The sequence below is a fragment of the Elgaria multicarinata genome, chromosome 20 (assembly GCF_023053635.1).
Source record: "Elgaria multicarinata webbii isolate HBS135686 ecotype San Diego chromosome 20, rElgMul1.1.pri, whole genome shotgun sequence".
NCBI lineage: Eukaryota > Metazoa > Chordata > Lepidosauria > Squamata > Anguidae > Elgaria > Elgaria multicarinata.
Window position 1 is genome coordinate 10057135 of NC_086190.1, and position 18113 is coordinate 10075247.

The window sequence follows — 18113 nt, forward strand, 5'->3', positions numbered from 1 at the left end:
TAACTGTGCCTTTGGTTTCTATTTCCTAAATGTAGAACTTGGCATTTATCCCTATTAAATTTCATCCTGTTGTTTTCAGCCCAACACTCCAGCCTATCAAGATCACTTTGAAGTTTGTTTCTGTCTTCCAGGGTATTAGCTATCCCACCCAATTTTGTGTCATCTGCAAATTTGATCAGCAAACCTCCAATAAAATTCTCTCCCTAGCCCCACTTAATCTATGCTCATTTTCATGTATCAGCACAGTATCTAAACAACGAAATGCCAAGTTTAGCAGGGTAAAAATACAGGTTTTATTTATACACAGTAGAACTGCATGAATCTACGGAACGTGGCAGTATAAATAATGAATAGTTTGGAATTATAGACAAGTACAGATGGTAGGTGCAGGCCTGATAAATCTCATCACGTCTTTAGGGTCACATTTAGGGTCAAAACTCATTGGCAGCCTCATCTTTTCCTTTCTTACAGTTGGGGAGAGGATGTCCTATTTTTATAGCTAACCCCCTCCCCCCATGCAGGAAGTTTAATACTTCCCTTCTTATTGTGATCCTCTAAGCTCCATAGCCGTGTGTGTGTGTGTGATTTGTGGAGGAAAGTATTAAACTCCCCTTCCGAAGCTGGGGGGGGGGGGGGTCCATAAAAAGATTGGACACTGTGCCAAACCCCCAACTGTAAATAAAAAAGGAAGACTTAGCTTCTATTGACGTCTTTAACATAACTTGTGCTTTGACCCTTAGTTGGTTACCTTTCAATGACAATTTCTCCCATAATATATTTGCAGCTGGGGATGAGAGAGCCAGGGACGCTTCTGCCTGCTGGAATTCTCCAAACTTGGTTCAGCTCTCTCCCATTCTGAGTTGCAACCTGTTTTTTTTTTTGGGGGGGGGGGGTTGTTCAAATGGGAACACTGAACATTTTTTCAGAAGTGTGTGCATGTGTCCCCGCCCCATCCTTGACCCAAGGATGAAAATGTGGATTTTTAAAAGATGCACAACTTTAAAAATGCACGATTTGAAGTGTGAATTTTTAAACATGCACACTTTCCTCCATTAAATCTTCAAAAAGTGTGCATCTGTAACATGTGCATTTTGCAAACATGGATGCAGGTCTGGGAATTTGTGGACGTTATTGGAGAACGTGCTCCCGTTTGTTTGGGGTTGTGAATACAGCATTTGAATCATTTGCGAAGTGAAATGAAATTCTTACACATCCTTATTTGCAGCTAATCAACGGAAACTATGTTATGCCCTTCCAGAGGTCCCTGTGTTCTTAGGGAATGCATGTGATCAGGAATCCCAAGGCTTTGGGGTCTTGAATTTGAGTCTTTGGAGGTGATATCCAGATGCCTCACCTTCTGCCTCAATGGCTTGCTTTCATAGAATCATAGAATAGCAGAGTTGGAAGGGGCCTACAAGGCCATCGAGTCCAACCCCCTGCTCAATGCAGGAATCCACCCCAAAGCATCCCTGACAGAGGGTTGTCCAGCTGCCTCTCTTGAAGTCCTCTAGTGTGGGAGAGCCCACAACCTCCCTAGGTAACTGGTTCCATTGTTGTACTGCTCTAACGTCAGGACGTTTTTCCTGATGTCCAGCTTTTGTGCTCCACTGTAGTTCCACTACTCCACAGCACCATCACTGAAGCTGGCCAGAGAGTGGTACTGCAGCATCCGGCTCAGAAGGGTGTAATGTGACTTAAGAGGACAACTGGGTTCCAGCCAGTCCCATAAAGCTTCTGATCCTGGCCTTCCGCCTCAATCTGAGCTATGACTTGCTCAAGCCCAACCTGAGCATTCAACCTCTCTTGTCCTTTCCCACCAGAAATGTCCTCCCTTACCTGCCATACCTAGCTCAACTTACCTACCTGGGTGGTGTTATCATCTGCTTGCCTCAGCCTGACCATGCCTCCAAATGATGTCAATGCAGTGCATGTAACCAGCCCCTCCCAATCTTCATGGAGAGGCATCCCCTTAAGTCAAAGGGGACTCCTTCCAGCCCCAGATGCTGCCCACTGCTGGCATGCAGTCCTTCAGGGATTACCCACAAGGGAATCCAGTTGTCAACATTAAAAAAAGGCTCCCCACCCCTCTTCTAGGCTATTGCTGGATCAACATTGCTGGACCACGAGTTCCTGGTGTCCAGGTGGGTGCTGTCTCTGCTCTCCAATGACCTGACTGCACTCTTGCACGCTCTGAGCTAGCCTGGACTCCAGCTGACCTTCACCAGTACCCCCTCCAGGCATCAGCCTTGAACAGATGCAGCACGGATCTCTCTGGCCCATTTCTGACCAGCTTGAAAGCCTTTCTGGTAGGCCTCTCAGCAGACAGCAGCTCCCGACACGACTTGCCTTGCGGTCCCATCGCCTGGGCATCTGGGTTACATTGGCAGAGTGCACAGCACCCTGGTGGCTGGTCTCCAGTACAGTCATGATTTGTCAAGGGTTCAGTTCAGATCAACCCCCTTCGTTAAAGACCATGGGGAGTATTTCCTTTTATTTTTGTAGTGAACCTCCTGTGTCCAAAGCATTCAACCTCTCTTGTCCTTTCCCACCAGAAATGTCCTCTCTTACGCCTTCCTCTTGACCTTCCTCCTGCATTTCCACCTTCTTCCACTTCTTCTCTCTAGCCATGCACAGGAATTGCTGCTTCAAGTAGTACACCAAGATGTTCAGGAAAGGAGAGTGTTTCATGTCTACTGAAGGGGAACCATTACAGAAGTCTTATCCATGCTGATGCATTCCCAACCAAGAGTTTTAGTTTCTCAAGCAACCCTGAAAGTTGGTTCTCCAAGGTTTTGAGTAGTTTCTTGCATAGGTGCCATCATGTAGTGGCCATTCTCTTGAACGGGGAAACGTTCCTTTTAGACAAAGGTAATTTGGAAGGGGGGGAAGCAAAGACAATATCATCTTGAAGAACTTAATTCATAAGAAACATTGAACAAGGACAATTGTTTAACAATCCTCCCATCCCAACCCTGGATTCCAGGTCCAGACAACACCGCGTCATTGAGGGTTAAGATGCTTTACTGGATAATCAACGGATATTTTTAAGAGCTCTGTGCAGATGGCCTCTTGAAATTCTCCACCCTATTTGTGGGGAAGGAAATTGGGGGGACCATTTTTTTTGAGGGATAGGAAGATCTCCAAGCGTAGGGTGACCCTAGGGAAAGGAGGACAGGGCTCCTGTATCTTTAACAGTTGTATAGAAAAGTCAATTTCAACAGATGTCATTTGTATGCATGCAGCACCTGGTGAAATTCCCTCATCACATGTTAAAGCTGCAGGAGCCCTGCCCTCTGTTATATCTGGTTAGAGGGCAGGGCTCCTGCAGCTTTAACTGTTGTGATGAAGGGGGGATTTCACCAGGTGATGCATGCATACAAATGATATCTGCTGAAATCCCCGTTTCTGTACAACTGCTAAAGATACAGGAGTGCCGTTTTCATTTCCATATGGTCACCCTATCCAAGAGGTTCTCAGGAGTGGGCCTCACCATTAGCAATTGCAGTAGCAGAGCTTCTGGCATAACCTCAATAATTAGGCTTTATAGCTATTGGGAAGAAGGACTTGAAAGTTGAACCAAAGAAAAGGTGGGGACTGAGGAGAACTCCAAAGGAAGGGAGATCCAGAGGATCATTAGGAAAGAAATTAAAAATAAAATGGCCAATATCATAATGAAAATAACTGAAAATAAAACGGCCAATATCATAATGGAAATAATTGAAAATAAAATGGCCAATATCAAAATGAAAATAACTGAAAATAAAACAGCCAGTATCAAAATGAAAATAACTAAAAATAAAACGGCCAATATCATAATGGAAATAATTGAAAATAAAACGGCCAATATCAAAATGAAAATAACTGAAAATAAAACGGCCAATATCAAAATGGAAATAATTGAAAATAAAACGGCCAATATCAAAATGAAAATAATTGAAAATAAAATGGTCAATATCATAATGGAAATAATTGAAAATAAAACGGCCAATATCAAAATGAAAATAACTAAAAATAAAACGGCCAATATCATAATGGAAATAATTGAAAATAAAACGGCCAATATCAAAATGAAAATAATTGAAAATAAAACGGCCAATATCAAAATGAAAATAACTAAAAATAAAACGGCCAATATCATAATGGAAATAATTGAAAATAAAACGGCCAATATCAAAATGAAAATAACTAAAAATAAAATGGCCAATATCATAATGGAAATAATTGAAAATAAAACGGCCAATATCATAATGGAAATAATTGAAAATAAAACGGCCAATATCAAAATGAAAATAACTAAAAATAAAACGGCCAATATCATAATGGAAATAATTGAAAATAAAACGGCCAATATCATAATGGAAATAATTGAAAATAAAACGGCCAATATCAAAATGAAAATAACTGAAAATAAAACGGCCAATATCAAAATGAAAATAACTGAAAATAAAATGGTCAATATCATAATGCCTTTAAACAAATCTATGGTGCAACCATACTGTGTAGAGTTCTTGTCAATGTATCTCAAAACAGACTTATTAGAGTTGGAAAAGGTGCAGGAAAGGACAACGAAAATGACCAAGGGGCAGGTCTATGACTGTTTAGCTTAGGAAAAAGGTGAGTACAAAAGACATGGTAGAGGTGTACAAAATTATGTATTGTGTGGAGAAAGTAGATAGTGAGCCTTTTTCTCCTCTTTTCATCATACTAGAACCCACAACCACCGCAAGAAGCCAAGTGGTGGGAGATTCAGGACGGCATGCATGGGATGAAAGTTTTTTCTGTTTTTATCCAATGTTAATCATCTGTGAGAGCCCTCCTGAGTGCTATTTTTTGGTAGAAAAGCAGGGTACAAATTAAATAAATGTTTGTTTCAATGGTTTTTCGCTAAATTGGACTAACACTAATGGCCACTAATCATGATGGCTATATATGGCCTCCAGTATCAGAACTGGTATGCCCATTCTTGGGGTGACACATACACGGAGAGTGCTGGAACTATGTTCAAGCCCTGCCTGTGGGTTTCCCATGTTAGATCCTGGAATGGATCCTGGTTATGTTTTCCATTGATTTGTTAATTGCTGAGAATCTGGAGGAATAGAAGACTCAGCAGAAACTTAAAGGTCAACTCTACACCTAGACATTGAGTGTCATAATTGAATAATTGTCTAACTGGTTGTCTTCAATTAAGGGTTGAAAGGAGTTGCGTCATTGTACAGGTTGTCTATAAAAGTAAATGTATTTTCATGTGCAAGTAGAAGGTATAACTTTCATGTCCCTTACCCAACTTGATGTGAGCTGTATTGACTGACCGTTTGTAAGTATTTGTATCTGTACTGCCATAACTAAATTATATATTTATTTGCCAGGAAAAGGTTTGTTTTAACCTACAAAAATCTCTGTCTTAATTCACGTCTTTGCTGACTTGGCTGAGAACCGCTGTAATCTCTGCTAGTCTCTGTAGGGCCCAGACAGAGACTTAACACAAAAGGTTATGTGCCAGAAACCCAGTCTGTGCAATAACTAAACAGCTTCTAAAGCCATAACTCAACATCCCATTGGGGCATGTGGTTGGGAACAGAAAACTGGACTTGATAAGGCATTTGGTCTCATCCAGGACAACTCTTTTTCTCTACTTAAAGTGAGGGGGGGCCGCATCGGTAGATATTCTGAGAGGGTGTTGCAGGCATAGGGGGCAGCAAGAGGAAAGGGGTGGAGCCTTTTATGGGAAGCGCACCTTGGTATCCTTGGATGTAATGGGAAATCAGAGCAGAGAGAGAAAGCAGGCAGATCATCAGTCCTAAGATATGCTTCATCTAGAAGGGAGGAGTGCTTTAAAAAGGAATCGCGCCTTCCCCCATATGAGCCTTCCTGGGGTTTGAGGTCCTTGCAGAGACCCCTTCTCTCGGTACTTTCGGTTCTCACCCTTTGGCGGGGATGCAGGGGAGGTCATTCTTGATGGCCGTTTCCAGGCTCTAGAGCTCTCTGCCAAGGGAAGCTAGGTTCACCCCCCTCTCTGTTCTTTTGCCACCAGGCGTAGACACTTTATTTAGGCAAACCTTTGGCAGCTACACTGGTCTGTTGCTGAAGGGGTTTTTAGTTGGTTAGTGCTGATAGTTTCTTTTACTGTTGTGCTTTTAACTGTGTTTTGAAATTATTGGTTTTATGCTATGTTTTAACTATTTATTTATTTATTTATTTATTACATTTCTATACCGCCCAATAGCCAGAGCTCTCTGGGCGGTTCACAAAAATTAACAACAACAGTATAAAACCATGTAAAAAACTATGATTTTGTTGATCTGCCTTTTACGGTTAGCTGCTTTGAGCGCCATCGTTTTGCTGTAAAGGCAACCTAAAAAATAAAGGAACGATTGTATAGGACTCATATTACAAATCCACTCACCTGTTCTCTAGCAGCACCTGCAAACAAGAAGGAAAGAGATTTCTCAGAAACATTCCTTATGGCATACTGAACCTGGACTTGAGGATCAGACTCAGGGGAAACTTGGGGCATCTTCACACATACGCCCATTTATGCTTCGCATGTCACATGTGGGTTATCAAAAGGCCAATTTGCTTGTATGAATGAGACATCACAGAGAGATGTTGACTGGTGGTTACCACTCAGGCCACAGCTAGACCTAAGGTTTATCCTGGGATCATCCAGGGTTCGCTCCTGCCTGAGCACTGGATCCCCTGTGTGTCACCTAGATGAAAAGGAGGCCTCCTGCTCCGCCTCTTCCTCGTCTCTTCGAACAGGCAAGCTACACGATCGCTTTGGGGGCGCACTGGGGGCGCATGCAAGCGCCCTCAGTACGACGTGTAGAATCGCCCTCTGATCACCACCTGCCTTGCTTCCAAGGGCGAGGGGTGCTTGAGGAATCCTCTGAAGAGGACGGTGATAACAATGGGCAGATTAATATGAGAGTCCGTAGGAGATTTTCCACTCCCCGCATTGCAAATAACCCCAGAGGAGGGATGTTTCTCACAACCACAGCGAACGACGAAAGGAAAGGATTAAATCCCTTCTCCACACTTGCTCTGATCCCATTAATTATCACGCCCAGTTGATGCAACTTGCTTCTCAAAGAAAAGATAGAAATGACATCAATCCTGGCTAGATGCAAAGACACATCGAGCTGCTGCCATGTGTAGTTTCTCACTAAGATGTGACACATGGCTCAAAGCAGTGTTTGACTTGCACATCATTGGAACGGGCACCATTCTTAGTTTCAGACTATGTCTTAAGTTTGTTTCATTTTCACTACATACAGAGCTTGCTGCTGCTTTTTTACTTATTTACGTCATGTAATTATTATTATTATTATTATTATTATTATTATTATTATTATTATTATTATTATTACATTTTTATACCGCCCAATAGCTGAAGCTCTCTGGGCAGTTCACAATAAAACAACCAATATGTTAAAAGCACAATTACAAAATACAGTATAAAAAGCACAACCAGGATAAAACCACGCAACAAAATTGACAGAAGATTAAAATACAGAGTTAGAACAGTAAAATTTAAATTTAAGTTAAAATTAAGTGTTAAAATACTGAGAGAATAAAAAGGTCTTCACCCGGCGACGAAAGGAGTACAGTGTAGGCGCCAGGCGGATTTTTTGGGTTGCATACCTACCCTTTATATTCCCCTTTTTCCTCTTCCATATTAGTATGCCACCAATAATACAGACAACGAGAAGCGGAACGAGAATGGCCGATAATATTGTTGTGCTCCCTGGAGCCGGACTGTGAGGCTCGCAGACGGCATCAGATGTTGAGCTTCCAGCTTGAACTTCTCTCTTGCCTTCCTGACTGCAACTGAAGTGATGATTAAAAGAAAGGCGGGATTAACTGCAAGACGGATGAATCCGGCATGTCCCTCTCACATGGGTTCACTCATAAATCTGTTCCATTTTTGCATTCATCTCCGGTTCTTTTCAACAAATTTCTGCGTGAAATTTATAGCTTGAACTTTCACAATCAAATATGGGTTTTGAAAGCATTTCCCTCAAAATATAGACTTCTATATGCATTTTTTATGTGCATAGACTTCTAAGTGCCGCCTGCTGCTTCCCCAGACCCGTATCGAGCGCTGGCAGCCATCCGCCCCTTCACGGGAGTCATGATTTTCTTTAAACAGGGTGACTCACTCAGGCTTTCCCATAAAACAAATCCGGTGCAAATGGTGGCCCTAAAGCAGCCATTTATGCAACATTACAGCAGTAATAAGGTTGGGTCACTAACTGCCTTACACCCACCATTACACAGGATTTGATATACAGAAATAGATGGGTAAAGAGCGGGGGATTTAATAGGGAGAAATGCCAAGTTCTACACCTAGGAAAAATAAAGCAAATACAGTTACAAGATGGGGGATACTTGGCTCCGCAATACTACAAACGGGAAGGATCTTGGAATTGTCATAGATCACAAGCTGAATATGAGCCAACAGTGTGATGACATTGCAAAAAAAGCAAAGGAAAAAAGCAAATGCTATTTGGGGCTGCATTAATAGAAGTATAGCTTCCAAATCATGCGAGATCCTGGTTCCTCTCCATTCGGCCCTGGTTAGGCCTCATCTAGAGTATTGCGTCCAGTTCTGGGCTCCACAATTCAAGAAGGACGCAGACAAGCTGGACCGTGTTCAGAGGAGGGCAACCAGGATGATCAGGGGTCTGGAAACAAAGCCTAGTGTGGGAAATCCCACCACCTCCCTAGGTAACTGGTTCTATTGTCGCACTGCTCTAACAGTCAGGAAGTTTTTCCTGATGTCCAGCCGGAATCTGGCTTCCTGTAACTTGAGCCCGTTATTCCGTGTCCTGCACTCTGGGAGGATCGAGAAGAGATCCTGGCCCTCCTCTGTGTGACAACCTTCTAGGTATTTGAAGAGTGCTATCACGTCTCCCCTCAATCTTCTCTTCTCCAGGCTAAACAGGCCCATTTCTTTCAGTCTCTCTTCATAGGGCTTTGTTTCCAGACCCCTGATCATCCTGGTTGCCCTCCTCTGAACACGCTCCAGCTTGTCTGCGTCCTTCTTGAATTGTGGAGCTCAGAACTGGACATAATACTCCAAATGAGGCCTAACCAGGGTCGAATAGAGAGGAACCAGTACCTCCCGTGATTTGGAAGCTATACAGTAGTTCTATTAATGCAGCCCAAAATAGCATTTGCCTTTCTTGCAGCCATATCGCACTGTTGGCTCATGTTCAGCTTGTGATCTACAACAATTCCAAGATCCTTGTCTTCATGGCCTTACCTCGCCCTTCCTTTCTCTCATCCCCTATTGCTCACTTACTTCTCCACAGGGCTGAGCTCTCTCTCTCAGAAGACATTTTTGGAGAAAGATTCTGAGAGCTCTCTGTTCTCTCTCCACATCCGTAGATGTGCACACTATGATGTTGTGTGGCAGTTGCCATGCCCTCTCCTCCGCACCCATCCACAATGCCCTGGAAGGTCACTAGGTCCAGAGCATTGGGGGAGATGCAAAATGGCTGCCAGGCTGCCAACGCACTTGTGGTGGCTGCCACCCATAGTGGGAGCAGAACAGCCTTTAGGGGGGAAAAAGAGAGAAGCAAAGCTCCTGCCGCTGCTACTGGCGCACCGAACCCCTGAAAAACTCTTGTTAAATTTCTCCTCCCCCTGGAGAACTCTGATGAAATGTCCCCCCTCGTTCTCTGCTGACAAATATGATGGCGGATTTGGAATGCCGTTTGCACCAAGCCTCCATCTTAACCTGCCCCAAAGACTCCTGCTCTCTCCATTGGCTCTACCCATTTTCTCTTGCTGCTACCAATTCTTAGAATTTCATTCCAGGACACTTATATGGCTCCATTTCTCCCTCTCCCCACCCCCAATTTCAAATCCCTCATCGACGGCAGGGATGAAAGGATCCCCTCCATTCCGTGATTGTTCTGACACTACTTCAGTTCCAATCCACTTGAACTCTGGATGTTGGGATATCTGTTCTCCCCAAAAAATGTTATCTGGACTTCTAAGCTTTAGGACCCAGAGGAAATGTTTCCGAGCCCAATTCAAAGTGATGGCTTTAACCTATAAAGCCTTAGATGGCTTGGGACCACAATACCTGGTGGAACGCCTCTCCCGACATGAACCCACCCGTACACTGCGCTCAACATCTAAGGTCCTCTTCTGAGTTCCTACTCCGAGGGAAGCTCGGAGGATAGCAACAAGGCAGAGGGCCTTTTCAGTGGTGGCCCCCCAATTTTGGAATGATCTCCCCGATGAGGCTCGCCTGGCGTCAACATTGTTATCTTTTCGGCACCAGGTCAAGATTTTTCTCTTCTCCCAGGCATTTTATCACCATTTAACAACGCTAAGTTTGTTTTTTAACGGACCCCAGAACTGTTGTTTTTAAATGGATACCATTGTTTTTATACTGTTGGTTTTTTGTTTTTGATGGTTTTAAATTTTGTATACTTTTTAATGTTCACTGTTTTAAACTTTTCTAAACCGCCCAGAGAGCTTCGGCTACAGGGAGGTATATAAATTTAATAAATAAATAAATAATACAGGGGCCTATTAGAGTTATTTTTTAAAAAAATGCCGAGGCAAGCAATTACAAGACTGGGAGGAGGGTATAGAATTTAAAGTGATGTGGTATCAGCCCTGCACTGGGATGGCGGCAGCGTGAGAAGCGGCACCTACTTGATCCAAGACTTGCAGGAGGACGACATCTCGGTCTCTGAAAAAGTTCCAGGTGGGCAAGGTTCGAACTTGGTGTCCTTGATTTCTGTGCCTGTAAAAGAACAGGGTATACAGAGGGTCCTTTTTACGACTGCAGGCATTTCTAACAAAAAGCCAGAACTCAAATGAAATGTTCTAATTAGCCACAGAGGGTGAGGGCTGCTAGAGCAGAAATAATATTTTTTTAAAAAAAAAAAACCAACACCCTCCACATTCATATTGCTCAAAGTTCAAGCAGGTTTTCTTTTCTAAATGTGGCTATGAGTGGTATTTCCGCATGAATCTGCGCTATACTGAATCAGGCAGTTAGTTCATCTTCCCCTGTAACTTGAACCTCTCTAAAGTCTTGGTCACAGATTTATTGTCACTCCTGCTACCCGAAATTCTTTTAACTGGAGATGCCGGGAATTGAAACTGAAGAACTTAGCAGGTTAACGGGGTTTTCACAGATAGTTCAATCAGTCTCTCCAAACAAACCTTGCCTGCCTGTTGTACAGTTCCTCACACAGTACTCCTTCTGGCTTCTCCTCCTTTCGCCAACCTTTTCTTCTGTCTTTAGTCTGTTTTTATATTTTCCCCTGTGCGGCTTTGGGCTCATGAGCTGCACGGGACAGCCGGCTCCCCCCTCCTTTGGGAATGCCGCAGTCCTTTCCAGGCGGAGCAGCAAGACGAGATGACCGTCTGCTCATTCACAGCCCCTTTACGGATTTTGGCAAATTTGGTGAAATGTCCGCCCCCTCAATTTCTCTACTATAACAAATAGGGTGAAGAATTTCAACAGGCCGTTTGCACAAAAGAGATGCTAGGCATCAACGACCTCATCACAACTAGATTTGTCTTACCAGGCTCTGTAACCCGGGTACCAGGTGGGGCGACCGTGTGTTTCTCACAGTGCTCGCAGGATCCCTGGTCATTGAGAAGAGCGCAGAAGTAATCTCCTCGGCAGACGCACACCGTGTTCTTGGTATAGCTGCATTGCTCTTTAACTTGCAGCTGGATTCCTGCAGAGCACAATTGCGAAGGTGGATTGCAGTTGGCAGACCACCAACATTTTCTCAAGCTTTGGATATTGGTGAGTTCTGGGGGTTGGTGGGTGAAGCTCAAGCAGCTCCCCTTGATTCACCACCACCTCTGGACTTCAGTCCACTTTCTGTTCCAGACCCTAAATGGATCTGCATCAGAGATGTAGGAGGAATCCGTCTGGGAGTGGAGTTCACCCAACTTTCATCAGGTCAGCCTCTTGGACATTAGCTCATTTCCCCGCAAACTGGCCCAAATCGATCTGCATCAAGTCAGGGCAGCTTGTGGATTTTCCAGGTTGTTTTTTAAAATTGTTAATAGAAGTTGTGCAAATTGCAGACGTAATTAGTGTAATTTGTCAGCCAAGTGTGTAAAACGTACATCAGGATGAGTTTTAGAAACCCAGAAGTTCTTCTCTGGCTCGGATTAAAATCCAAGCTGCAGAAGACTTCTCCAGCTTCCTTCATCTTCCTATGCTTCCTATGATTGCAAGACGAGGTCCCTAGAAGAGGACTTCTCAACTGGTGGATGGGCTCATCTGGGAGAGAAGTTTTCTGAGGTATGTCAGCCCTGGGCAATGAATGGTTTTCCATAGAGCACCCCTTCCAAGAGTATAGAGATGTTCCCTGAGCTCAGGTTTGTGTGTAAAACTTACATCAGGATGAGCTTTAGAAACCCAGAAGTTCTTCTCTGGCTCGGATTAAAATCCAAGCTGCAGAAGACTTCTCCAGCTTCCTTCATCCCTCTTGGCTGCTGTCCCCCATCCTCAAAAGCCATCCTGCCACTCCCAACGTACCATTGCAGGAGCCCTTGAGGGAACGACATCTTCCACACGACCCTGTGCAAATTATGGCTCCCCACAAATAAATTATGCGAAATCGATGAACTGGATGCTGATCAGAGATGTTTGTAGAAATCCGGTGAGCCCAGAAAGGGCCGGATTTCTCAGCGACAAACATCTCTGATCGGCATCCAGTTCATCGATTTCGCATAATTTATTTGTGGGGAGCCATAATTTGCACAGGGGCCATTCTGAGGTTCTTTCGTACACGAGGAGGAAATTTTATTCCAGCTGCAATTAAACTGTTTGTGGCAAAATCGAGAGCACAGCTCTTGTATGGAGCACAATTGGGACCATTTTCCAACTTAGCCATATATGAGAAAATACGATCGGGCTTCTTAAGGTCATTATTTCTGACACCAAGAAGTGTCTCCAATGCACAGGGGCGGATGGAAGATGTCGTTCCCTCAAGGGCTCCTGCAATGGTACGTTGGGAGTGGCAGGATGGCTTTTGAGGATGAGGGACAGCAGCCAAGACGGATGAAGGAAGCTGGAGAAGTCTTCTGCAGCTTGGATTTTAATCTGAGCCAGAGAAGAACTTCTGAGTTTCTAAAGCTCATCCTGATGTAAGTTTTACACACTCTGGAAGACTGTTTCCAAACCTGAGCTCAGGGAACATCTCTAAATTCTTGGAAGGGGTGCTCTGTGGAAAACCATTCATTGCCCAGGGCTGACATACCTCAGAAAACTTCTCTCCCAGATGAGCCCATCCACCAGTTGAGAAGTCCTCTTCTAGGGACCTCGTCTTGCAATCATATAACCCCTAACCTTGTGCCCTCCAGAAATATTAGACTCCCAGCATTCCTGACCATCGGTCGTGTTGGATGGAACTGATGGGAGTTGAAATCCCAAACATCTAGAGCCAGGGTGGGCACTGTGTTGCCCTCCAGCTGTTTTGGCCTACAACATCCATCATCCCTCACCATTAGCCATGCTGACTGGGGCTGATGGTCACTGTAGGCCAACACATCTGTAGCCCAAGACATCAGCTTTTAAATTTTTTTAACATGTTTTTAATTTTACTGTAGGTTTAATTCTATTTTTACTTTTGTAATTTATATTTATATGTTTGAATTGTACGTGTTTTAATCTTGTAAACCGCCTTGAGACCTAGTACTGAAAAAAAGGCGGGATATAAATAAATAAATAAATAAATAAATAATCTGGAAGATGCAATCCCTGACTTAGAGCATGCCAGAGTGGAAAAAGCTGACGTCGTACATTTCACGATGGCCGACTGATCAGGCTTTGCCAGAACTGTACCACTTCAGGCTGCCGGAAGAGGACGGTATGTTTTCATGCTTCCCCACATAAAAGCGAAATAACATAAATTCCCTGCACAAACAAAAAAAAGCCCCTAGTGTGCCATTTAGGCTATTTTTCTATATATAGACCTTTATTCAAGAGGAAGTATTCAACTTCCCCACCTACAACAGCCTAGTGGCAGCCTCAAGTGTTTGACCACTGGATTCGTCAAGTATAGAAACAAATTAATGAATTCAATGCAATACTTTCCTCCGTTTGAACCAAGACCGGGTGCAGCTTTGGGGCCTCGTATGAAGCCCAAATTTGGTGGTGGTGCTGGAGCTGCTGTCCCGTTGGCAAGTGGCATAAGATCTGAGCCAGAGGAAGACTTAAGATGACCGGGCCGGGTCTTGACAGCGGCGCCACGATCCCTGGCTCCTCCGCATTTGCATTCCTTCCCGCTATCTACACGGCAAGGAGTGCAAGTGTGGGGTTTGCTGGAAGGAGAGGTTGCCGCCGCTGCCTCCCCCATGCACCCACACACGGCATTGCACGGGCGCCGGGGCATGCCCACGCACCTCTCCTACTTTTTAAAGTGCACCCTGTTCCTCCCATTTTTTCACTCCTCCTGCTCCCTGCAATGGTTGAGGAGGGAGAATTGGGGAGCCCGGCTAGCCCTGCCACCATCCCCTCTCCAAGCTCCGCTTTGCTTGTCAGGGGGAAGCAGCGTTGTCCACCCACCCCTCCCTCTGCTGGGCTTCCGAGGGTGCGCAGTGCTGGAGCAGGGCCCGGCACTCTTGCAGCCTCTCGTTGCCGCCTCCCGCACCCAAGGATGCTTCTCCCGTCCTGGACTCAGCTGCCCGGCCAACATCAGTCACAGAGGGGGGAGAAACTCGTCTCGTTGCTCCTATTTATTTATATAGGGTGACCCTGTGAAAGGAGGACGGGGCTCCTGTATCTTTAACAGTTGTATTGAAAAGGGAATTTCAGCAGGTGTCATTGGTATATATGGAGAACCTGGTGAAATTCCCTCTTCATCACCACAGTTAAAGCTGCAGGAGCTATACTAGAGTGACCACATTTAAAAGAGGGCAGGGCTCCTGCAGCTTTAACTGTTGTGATGAAGAGGAAATTTCACCAGGTTCTCCATATATACAAATGACACCTGCTGAAATTCCCTTTTCTAGGCAACTGTTAAAGCTACAGGAGCCCTGTCCTCCTTTTCATAGGGTCACCCTAATTTATATATTTTTATGTTTACCGTAATTGCATGGTTCCCATATGAGCTCCCCCATATGGGTTAAATAAAGCTAAAGGGCTCAGATTCAATTTGGTTGCCAAAAAATAAATTGCCAAAAAATTTATCTTTTCCAAAATACCTCGTAGATCTCCCAAATATTAAAATGAGGGTAGCCTTCACTCAGGCAAGATTAAATGCTCTTCTACTGACAGACTGGGTGGGTCGGCACAAAGGGGTTCCTAAGAAGGATAGAGTATGCAGTTGCAATTCTGTATAAATTGAAGAGACTATTCATGTACTGCTAGAATGCTCTATTTATAATGATCTCAGAACCAAATACATTCATCCATTGTTAAGATCGTTGAAGGGAAGGCCATCCCTTGTTAAGGCTTGTTTCCTATTGTCGGATGCTGAGAAGTACGTACCTGTTAGAACTTCTAAATTCCTTGTCAATGCTCGACAAATACATGCCACGAGGTCTAAAAGCTGTATGGAAAACGACTCAACTCTTAATGGTTTGCTGGTGGGGTTTTAAATTGTATCATGTTTTATTCTGTGTTTGTTATCACGGCAATTTGCTAAGACACAATGAAGAGCTTCTGTTTTGCTGATGCAGCCAAGCATGATGAGCTGCCTGGTTGAGGCCTGTAGGAAGCTGCCTTTTACTGAGGGCCTTGCTAGACCAGGGGTTAGCGCGGTGTGAGGCCCGTGCTTGTCCCTGTGCGTCCAAATGACACACAGGGGATCCCAGCCTCAGCCAGGGCTCAAGCCACCCTGGCACTGCGCTAACCAGAACCGCCTGTAGCGTGGTTCTTCCCACGGTCCCGGCCTCAGGTCGGGCTGAGGCCGGGACCATGCGCGTGTGGACCGGTCCGCCACTTTTCCTGGCTACCGCACTTATGCGCGAGTAGCCAGGAAAAGCGGCCGACGGGCCGCAGCGCTCACACCACCACCAAGTCCCCAGCCTCCATTTCCCACCCACCCCTGTCCCCGGCCTGTGTTGGCCTCTGCCGCCAAGTCCCCGGCCTGTGATGCCCGGTGCTGCCATATCCCCCAGCCCGGCATCACAGGCCGGGGACTCGGCGGCGGAGGCCAACATAGGCCAGGGACACGGGGGGGTGGGAAACGGAGGCCGGGGACATGGGGGGGGGAATTGTGGGGGGGGGACATCGGGCGGGGGATCGGACATCGCGGGCGGGGGGCGGGCGGGGGAAGGAGAACGGGGCCTGGAGGGTGGAGAAGGAGACTTAAAAAAACCAAAAAACCTACTTACCTTTCCTGGCTCCTGCGCTGCTGCTGCCTCTTTAAAAATAAAAAAAATGGCGGCCACAACAGCTCTCCTCCAGAGCTCGTTGCAGCTCACGTGTAAATAAGGGTGAGATCTCGCGTTATTTATAATGCGAGTTCTCCCCTCCTCTTCCCCGGATTTCGACCAGGTCTAGCAAAGCCCTGAGTCAGAGCCCTGGCAGCAGCTTTCCAGGGTTCCTTCCTAGCCCTACCTGGAGATACTTATTTTTATTATTATTATTTTTATTTATTAAATGTATATACTGCTCCATAGCCAAAGCTTTCTGGGGATTGAACTGGGAGCTTCCACACGCAAAGCAGGTTGTTCTGCCACTGACGCATGACGCGCACACCTGGTGGCAGCAGTGGTAGGTAGCCATTTTGATTTCTCACAATGCCCCTGATTTAGGCCATTTCTACACCAGCCCCAAAACGTGGGGTGGTCACAGCCAAGTCCCGGTGCGTCCAAATGACACACAGGGACTCCCGGGAGGAAAGAGGGGCGAGAACAGGTTTTCCCAGGGATAAGTACTCCCTGAGAAAATCCGATTCTTCCCGCAGTCTCGGGATCATCCCGAGACCACGGGATGTGTGGCCACCTGTCCCGGCTTATTCCCTCCTCCCCACATGTAGTGGGGAGCAGCAGAGGGAAGGAACCAGGCTGGGAGGAATCAGGGGTGGGGGGGGTCGGGGCTTCTTCTTCTTTTACTTACGTTTGAGTTGGAGCGCACGTGCGCTCAGCTCCTTTTTTTAAAAAGGCGTGCACAACACCCTCCTTCCTCCCAGGACGTCCTGCCCACATGTGGACGAAGGGGAAGATCTCACGATCAGGATATTGCGAGATCCTCCCCCCTCCCTCCCTCTACACCACGCTGGTGTAGAAATGGCCATAATGTCACACCAGGACATTGTGGGAAATTTAAATGGCCGCCTGCCACTGCCACCACCAGGTAAAGTCCCAGCTGGGGACACCACCCCGGGAGACCTGTGCCAAGGGCCCCTGAAACCTTCCTGCCCTGACTGATCATTCACAACATGGGTAGCTTTGACAACTTCTGGAAGTCCATCAATCTCTGTAGGTTGGATCCACAGTTCTTTGAGATGAACAGTTGGCTCCAGCCAATGCGCCATTTTGTAAAATTGCAACGTACACCTTAGGTGAGTTAGCGTCAAACATTGATACCCTTTGATTGTTCCATGTTTTTTTCCAATCCTGGGGAAAACAATTTTTTAAATCCTTCCTTTGGAGTCAACATTTAAGCATTGCAACCCTAACTATTCTCTCTATTGGCGTAGAACAGAATACATGCATTCCTCGTCTTCTTCTCGTGCATTTTTTTTTTACCTGAATCGCATACACGACAGCTAAAGCAATTTTTCAGTCCATTGGGATGTTCTGTGTACGTCCCATTCGTACAAGGAATGCACGTTGTACTTGAGTTGGGGGTGCAGTGTTTTAAGACTCGGTATCCTACAACAAAGAAATACAAAATACTGCAGAGGCCACCATGAGGGACGAAGCAGCAGCCAGGCACCTCTCCACCATGCCTGGGTCCAGCTCCAGCTGAGAGCCCCCTCCCTCCTGCTACCAACTGTCTCTGCAGAGGGCACCAGTGAGGGAGGAAGCAGCAGCCAGGCACCTCTCCACCGTGCCTGGGTCCAGCTCCAGCTGAGAGCCCCCTCCCTCCTGCTACCAACTGTCTCTGCAGAGGCCACCAGTGAGGGAGGAAGCAGCAGCCAGGCACCTCCCCACCGTGCCTGGGTCCA

The 18113-nt window shown here is 45.7% G+C and overlaps 1 protein-coding gene across 1 annotated transcript in view; it reads right to left on the bottom strand.

The window, feature by feature from the left end:
• Positions 1–269: 269 nt before the first annotated feature.
• TNFRSF14 (TNF receptor superfamily member 14) overlaps positions 270–18113 on the bottom strand; it is a 29937-nt gene continuing 12093 nt past the window's right edge. Inside the window, exons 3-8 of the mRNA XM_063145536.1 lie at positions 17692–17817; positions 11556–11714; positions 10675–10765; positions 7646–7827; positions 6404–6420; positions 270–2855 (exon numbers count right to left, since the gene is read on the bottom strand). Coding sequence (XP_063001606.1) covers positions 2760–2855; positions 6404–6420; positions 7646–7827; positions 10675–10765; positions 11556–11714; positions 17692–17817 — 671 coding nt within the window. The 3' untranslated portion in view covers positions 270–2759. The remainder of the gene's footprint in view (positions 2856–6403; positions 6421–7645; positions 7828–10674; positions 10766–11555; positions 11715–17691; positions 17818–18113) is intronic.